Source organism: Poecilia reticulata, linkage group LG12 (genome assembly GCF_000633615.1).
Source record: "Poecilia reticulata strain Guanapo linkage group LG12, Guppy_female_1.0+MT, whole genome shotgun sequence".
In the NCBI taxonomy this organism is placed as follows: domain Eukaryota; kingdom Metazoa; phylum Chordata; class Actinopteri; order Cyprinodontiformes; family Poeciliidae; genus Poecilia; species Poecilia reticulata.
Window position 1 is genome coordinate 4,543,510 of NC_024342.1, and position 8,279 is coordinate 4,551,788.

The 8,279-nt window shown below is 39.4% G+C and overlaps 1 protein-coding gene across 1 annotated transcript in view; it reads right to left on the reverse strand.

Annotated features, from left to right (window-relative positions):
* Positions 1-1,740, reverse strand: part of wdr41 (WD repeat domain 41) — a 10,710-nt gene extending 8,970 nt beyond the window's left edge. Inside the window, exon 1 of the mRNA XM_008423409.2 lies at positions 1,397-1,740. Within this exon, the coding sequence (XP_008421631.1) occupies positions 1,397-1,444 (48 nt within the window). The 5' untranslated portion in view covers positions 1,445-1,740. The remainder of the gene's footprint in view (positions 1-1,396) is intronic.
* Between the last annotated feature and the right edge of the window lie 6,539 nt (positions 1,741-8,279).

Here is an 8,279-nt window from a genome sequence, read left to right on the forward strand (position 1 = left end):
CTACCTCAGAATGCTATGAGCTGCAATGCTACATAACGACCTAAGAAATCTTATCAGCCTGCTAGTTAGCAATGACGTAGCACATAATCAAATCGCCCGCAGGCATTTCCAAAACTAATTCAATAAACAAGTTACTTCTTTTATCATATGTTAACATAAATGCTTGTTTTGAAGTATAAGCTGCTACTTCCAGGCATTGCTTTGAAGAACTCGACCTGGAATGCGGCGTTCATAACAGACACGTGTTCATCTGCTGTACCCTAACCTGTACCCTAACCGTACATAACATCGAGCAGTTCCCCAAAAGTCCAACAGATGGCAGCAATGCGTCATGCAAAAAAAAAAAACACCCACAGTTTATAGGACACACTTCCTGCTCAAGAGCCCCCTGGTGGTTGAAGAAAAATCCACATATAAACTGAAAAATACAATATATGAAAAAAAAATCTGAATGCTCTGGTATTGTTCAGGGGGCCGGACCAAATGTGGAGGCGGGCCGGATCCGGCCCGCGGGCAGTAGTTTGGGGACCCCTGTGTTAGAGCGTCAATCGCTCTAACAGTCTGTTAGAGCACGAACAGTTCAGAAACAATATGAAATGGGAGAAAAGTTATTTAATAACTGATTAAATCGTGTTTTAGATTGTTCTTGAAAAACTAATCAGTCACGGCTAATTAGTGGGTGAACACACGGCTGCACAGTGAACCCATTGATTTTTTACAGCAGACAGCCGCTCCCCTCTCTTGCAGGTACTGCGTACCCCCGCTACATCTTTTAGGGGTACGCAGTACCCATATATATATATAATAGTTTGTTTTAAGTTATTCAGATGATCGTGAGTAAATGTAACTAGCTATTGAATACCCTAAAAACCCAATGTTAGCTGTCTTCCTACGTTGGTTCCTGGGTTACGTTGAGCAGGAGCACAATACATCCCCCTCAAAGATGTGATTTAATTCAGTAAGTTTGACCTCGTTATTCATTTAAAAAAAATATTATTCATAGAAGCTGCAGTGGAATAATGCTTTATTGGCTGCTTGTGAAAATAGTTCTGAATGTTTCTGAATAACAACAGGCAGGTGTTTTGGTCACAAAGCTAATATACAAACACCTGAAGCTTGAAAAGGTCAAGGGTGTTGTTTAGAAAGCGTTGAATAAAAAAACAATGGTAACATTCGACAAGAAAAGCTGGACTCATTTTTATTGTATTTAAAATTAGACACTCCAATGACTGTAATGTGTACTTGAATGTACAATAAAATTATTACTCGCAACCATTACCGCTGTTTGAATTTAGAAGCTAAAAGGTCTGACAAACATAGCAGAACCGAACCGAGGTGGAATCACATCTTCGGGGGGGAACCATACTCGACACAACACCTGCAGCAGCTAGCTTACCTCCACCGAGCTCTGCACCTCCCGACCACCGAGAATCCACCGCAGCATGACGAACCCGCGGCCGTAAACTGACTCCCTCAAAGTAAAAACAATAAAATCTAACTGACAACAACCTCCGTGTATCTAGCTCAGGCTGTGGGGTGATACATGCCTCAACAGTCACCAGACTAACCGAAAAATCCGACACGTTCTCGCGTGACTTGTTTATGGGGAGATTTATAAGTGAAAGAATCCGAAGAATCGTATTACAAGAAAATAGAGACGATTACGCTGTCAGAATTGAAACGACATAGTGTAAAAATAAAAAAGGCACAACCACAACAAACCATTCATGTGACTACGGAAGCTTTTCAGGGACAAACTAGACTGAACTCGATTAATATTTGGGAAGTGAATCTGCATTCCCCGACATTTCTAACACATTTCTTGTGTTAGAAATGTCGACTTTCTTGTTTGTTTTTTTATTTTTATGATTTACTTGAATATACAACAGCTGTTATAACAGTGGTACTGAATCAACATGTGGAGCAGCTGATTAGAAAAGCATTCAGACATACTTACTTTACAGACCTTCTGTAACGTAGTACAGGTGTCCAAACTTTTTGTCATGTGGGCCAAAAGCATCACGTCAAAATAACTTACTAAAACAAAACAAAAATCAGAAAATATACTCTATTTTTTTTTTCTCCCAGCTTAACAGTAAACTAAACCGTTTTTAAATTAAACAAATAGTACATTTTGTAGGGAAGAAATGTGTAATACATTGCATATTCTGTACTTAAAAAGGCTTTTCCACATTCATCTTATTGGAAGAAAGAATGTGTTTTTCTGTGGTACGCGCTCTGCTATTTGCTATTTGACATTCACTGGAAGAAATCAAAATAAATAGGAAAAAAAATGTTTGCTTTATATTTATTTGCCTGATCAGCCAGCATTAGTAAACACTGTGCCTTAGATTTCAATATTCTAAGGCATTCATGATCGCAAACTACCTATGTTTGTGAACTTCTTATTTTATTCTTATGTTTTTGCTATATTTTCCTGAAAGTCACGTCATTTTCTCACAATCACCTTAACTGGAACAACTTCAAAGGTGGAAGGTGATTTTAAACACCTGGATAGATGAAAAACACCGACAGAGATTCTCAAATGTAATCTCATCAGCTGCCTTTTGTGATGTCATCAGAGGCGTGAACACATGGAAGCTTTGTTTTGAGAGGGTAGAATTTAAGATTTACAACAAAATAGCAAAATAGATGAATAAGGAACTGACCGTGTCAGCTTTTTGTATTGGTGTCTAACTATTTTTAAGCTTAATTTGATTAATTCAGTAAAAATGGCTGACTGGTAGCTTTAAGTAGGACTTAAAAGTTCTACTAAGATCAGCTGGGACATGAGTATGAGGGAGTTTCTTTTTTGCGAAAGACAAATATGTCGCAGAGGAAACATCAGTGGGACTGAAATGCACAGCAAAAAAAAAAGCAGTTTTCAAAAATATGGAGAAGTATTCAGTACGACTGGTTCTGTTCATTTCTCCACAACTAGATGGCAGTATGTCCTAACTCCACCGTCTCAGGTGAAGGCACCAATCCTCTGTTGGTGGAGTGAGGAAAGACCTAATAGTTCCTCTCAGGTGTTTCCTCAGTTTTTACCTCACAAATCACAACAAAAAGGCGCTCAGAAAAGTATTTGTGTTTAGCAAATTTCAACTCAGTCAGCAACTCACCCACCATCCAAAGACCCTCGTTCCTCCACTCCGCCCCCCCCCGCGCCCTCGTCCTGTCAGTGTGTCTCCTGGTAACACTAACACTATGCGGCGTCACCCCGGTCGTGTCTGCCGTTGCTCCCCCGATTGAGACGACATGCAGTGCGGGGCCCTGTGACCTTCATGGTGGCTCAGATCTGCGGCTGGCACTGATTTCTGATTTAGTGTCGATCCGCCGCGCTTGTCAGGGGGCTGCGAGGTGTTTTCCATGCGGTAATAGAAAAAAAGCTCAAGGGCAGCCGGAGAAGAGGAGAAGGGTTAGGGGGAGAGGGATCGGTCGACGTGGAGGGAATGGGCTTTTAAATGTGAGGCTGCGTTCGGTTTTACCGGCACACACAAATCTCAGCAAGAGGGATCACTGGTGGGAATGTAACTGTGGAAAAGAGGAACAAAGTGCAACCTGCTTTTCTCTTAATCTTTTAAGAGCTACAAGAATTATCATTATTATTAATAATAATATTATTATTTAAAAATGTCTGTCTTGCTTTAAACATCTCCACAACTTTTTCCCTTCATCATCTTTCGAAGACAACTGGTTGCACTCAGAGGGAAAAGGGGATTGGGAGGGGCCAGTAATTTGGCACGCCGCACTTTTGAGTTTTTTATTTGCTAAAAAATGTTTTGAATCATGTAATATTTTCTCTCCACTTCACAAATGTGTACAACTTTTTGTTGGTCTTTCCCTTTAAATTCCAATGAAATACATTCATGTTTTGTTTTTTTTTGTATTATGATAAAATATGGAAAAGTTCAACAGGTGTGAATACTTTTGCGAGCTGCTTTATATGCTTTGGATTCTGTTTTGTGTTTGATTTTTGGTTTAGTCATTTTTGCCAAAATGTGACTAAAAGTCATTACAAAAATTGCTCACAAAAAAACTATTTCTGAATTTAAACAAAAATCCCTCCTTCACAGGTCTGTATCATATTTGTAGAAAAAATAATCTTTCTAGAATCCTGCACCAATCAATAACTGGATTGGATTTTAAAGATAGATCACTGTGATTTTTCATTTCATTAGTAGCTATGCGGATTAATGACTCAGAAAGTAGAAGAAAAAAAAAGTGATTTAAAAACAGAAGAGGGAAACGGTTGATGAGCAGGGTGGATGTTTTGTCAGATATGACCCATAGTATAGGAATCCACTGTGCAGTGAAAGTCTTGATGCAACAATCACAGCATTACAGACCAACCAGGAGCTACAACAAGAGAGAGAAAAAAAACTCTCACTTTTTCTCTAACATAGTGCCTGACCTGATCCTCCTCTGGGCCGGGAAGGAAAACAAATGGTTATGATGATGGAAGAGGAATTAGGCTGTAATTTAACAATGGACCAACAGGAGCGTTTCAGTAACGCGGATCCTCCTGAGCGCGCTGCTCTGCCGAGTCCTGCAGCGGAAAGGGCTCTCGCTCCAGGCCAACACCTCTCACTGTCCGTCTTCATCAGGATTTCGCTGTGTTCTGCTTTACCCGCCGCGGCCTCCGGCGCCGCTCAGACCTCCTCAGCACACAGAGACAGGAGCAGAACACGGCTCCTCCTTCCAAAGCAATATCTGTAGTCCCAGCAAACTTCAGTGTCTTAATGCCGTTTTACGTGATTGACCAACAAATTGACTGGAGGAGCATTTTCTTTGCTTTCAACTTTCTTTCTTTTTTTTTTTTTTTTTTTTTTGCCGCTAGGATGAGGTTTGTTTCTTTGGCTGTATCAAATTTTGCAAAACTGCAACAGAAATACTTTCCACCAACACATGAATAATTTCATTAGATAATACAAGTGATAGATTATTTAATATACAGAATATTCCCTGAACTGCACAGCATTCTGGGGGATGCAGGCAGAGGAAAGACGTGGTTACCTAGTAACAACATGTTGAGTGACTTGCACAGCAGCAGTTTCATCATGGAGTGAAAACTGTAGATAAAACAGGAAAGGTAACACCACCAGTCTGACAATACTTCAGATATGTAATTCAAAAACCTAATCAATAACTATCAATATCGACAATTATCAATATTGGTTGATATGAAACACTTATAAAATGAAACGTTTGTCAGTCATATTGTCCAGCCCTTTGTAAACACATGAGATTATAGCGAAGTGGCTAATTTGCCTTCCTACAACCCAGGGGCTGGTTGATGATGTTTAATGATAATAAGAAAAAACAGACTAAGACAATTGCACAAGAAAACTATTCATAAAGTAGAAAAGTGGATAATTAAACAGTTGTTTTCAAATTTTAGTCCACAATGGTTCAATAATTTCCATTTTAAGTTGATAAGTTGACTAGAGTTAGCATAAAGGAGCGTAAACACTTAAGCTAGGCTAAGCTAAACATGCTAAAACTGAGCCTGTGTCCTAGCCTCGGACACTGCAACAAACAAATCTACTGCAGTTTTCAGACTCTAAACAGACCCATGTGTTTTATTTCAGTAAATAAATAACTGTCATTCAAGTTTTGGTCCACAGTTTATTGTGATCATAGCCTGAAGGGCATTTAGGTGAAATCACAACATCACAGTGTGCTTAAACACACAGCTGGAGGTTAAATGAAACCGTTTAGATCAACTATGTTGGTTTTCAAACAGTTTAGTTAAAGTCAAGATCTAAATCTAACAGCGAATCAGAGGCGGCAACAACTAACACTTGATGAACTCGAGGATATTTAAGTCTCTTCACTGCTAAAGCAACAAATCTTACCAAGTAATTTTACTCTTGCTTCTAGTGCAATTAAGACAAAACTAACTCATAAGAAAGATCATCAGCAAGATGTAGGAGCTTGTTTTAAATAAATAATTCCTTAATATTGGTGAAAAAGTATAAGTTCCATTGGCAGATAAATTTACTTTAACAAAACAATTTCCCCATGTTATAAGTGAAATATTCGAATAACTAATACTTTTTTTATTGATATTAAGGAATTATTTACTTAAAACAAGCTCATATATCTTACTGAAAGGATATTTTAAGTTAGTTTAGTCTTAATTTAAGTTATTTGCACTATAAACTATACCAAAATATAATAGGTAAGATTTTGTGTTTTAAATACGGAGCTAAATTGGGGCCATAAAGTTTGTTCAAAAGAAAAAAAATTGAAACATTTGAACCCGGAAAAAAAAATTATTTAAAGCTAAACAACAAACTTTCTAACCCCGACTTAGCTCCGTACGGCGTGAGGTTGAACAAAAGCAGGAAGTGCCCCTGATTACCATATATGTGGCATTTAACGGCGTACGTACGCTGACCCGGGGAGAGACGCCGTATCCCAGCTTCTGTCACTTTGATTTGTCACATGGGCATGACTGTAATTGCTGTGTTTCAGTCATCAGGGGTTAATTATCAGTCCTGACCCGCAGCATTACAAACGCCCGTGCCGACACAGTCCCCGCAGAAGGCTGCCGGGATTATTTCAAAACAGCAAAAAGTTGTCTAGGCACGCACACACACACACACACACACACACACACACACACACACACACACACACACACACACACACACACACACACACACACACACACACACACACACACACACACACACACACAACAAAGTTGCCAAGTCTCTCCTCTCACTCCGCAGCAGAGCCCCCAACTGATCACCACCGTCTCGTCTCCCTCATGTCCTCCCTCCGCTCCCTCCGTCATTTAGTGACCCACTAATGTTCTGTTCATTTTCTCTTATGAATAGATAATAGGCAGAAATCAAATCTCTTCATTTGCATGTAATACAATTAAGACCTTTTCAAACAATGACAAATGGAGGGAGCAGCGAGGTGCCAGTCAGCCTCATCATCGGCAGGGAAAGCAGAGGCGGGATCGGCAGCGTTTTAAACGAAAAATTAATAAAAGCTTCAAATGGAATCTTCTCGGCACCATCTGGAATAACAATCACAGAGACACTCCGAGACTCCGACTGTCAAATAAGATTAAAGTTCCCATGAATTTGAATTCACAAACGGCCCCTCAAAGTGCCTGAGGAAACTCCCAAGAGTTTTTTTGTTATTATTATTAATTGGTAAGTGTGGCCTAAACTGGCTTTAAAGATGCAGTATGTAACTTTTATCTATTTTTAATATGTATGTGTTTTTATTTTATTTTTTTATTTTTTTTGGGGGGTGGTTACGCATTTCTTGAAACTGTCACTATGCTGTGATAGTACAGGACAGATAACCTGCGAAAAGATCGAGCTCCTTCTCTGAGTTACTATTGTCCTGTGAAGAAACGGTCAAAATCAACCAATCAGAGCCAGGAGGCGGGTCTTAGCGCTGTCAATCAGGCACTGGTCTATGCACTGCTAGGTGTTCTAAAGGGGGGAAAAAACTTACTGTCACATGAAACTTGTCATTGTTGACTATTCTAACTAACGTTAGCATTCATGACAAGCTCCTGCTGTCAGAAAGAGAGTAGGGGATGAGCAGCTGAGTCCTGGCTCTGATTGGTTGTTTCTGGGAGAAAGCAGTGCAGCTTGATTTTTCTCAGATTATCTGTCTCATGCTATTCTGTCACGGCACAGTGACATTTTAACAAATATGTACAAAAACATCTACAGATATTTTCATAAAAGTTACATACTACAGATTTAAAGAGGCAGGTGTTGTTTTTTAGCTACAGGCCCTGATTTGCAGGGTAAATGTTTTGAAACACACACTTTTGCATCGTTATTTCAATACAAATCCACAACGTGTTTTTTTTTTTATTTAGAAAAGAAAGACTTGTGGTTGTTTTTATGTGTATAAATATGCAACATGGTTGTAGGCGTTGGCTCATAACGTCTCTCCTTCACCTTTGCTTTCATGGACAAATCTGCATGGATACACTAATCGTAATATTTTGCAGAGAAGCAAAGCAACTTATTACCAAGCATGTCATACTATTATTGATCATTTGCAACTCTAATTACAAATTCGTGAACCCTGATTTGTATTCATGGGTTCCACAAATGCGCAGAATTTTATCGCGACGTTCTCCTACTGGTGCGAACGTATTCGCGGTAAACACACCAGCATCTGTCTAACACAGACGCATAACCTCACATGCGGGAAAAAATTAATGGACTCCCATTCATAATCCCTGATGGAGAGAGAGAGAGAGAGAGAGAGAGAGAGAGAGAGAGAGAGAG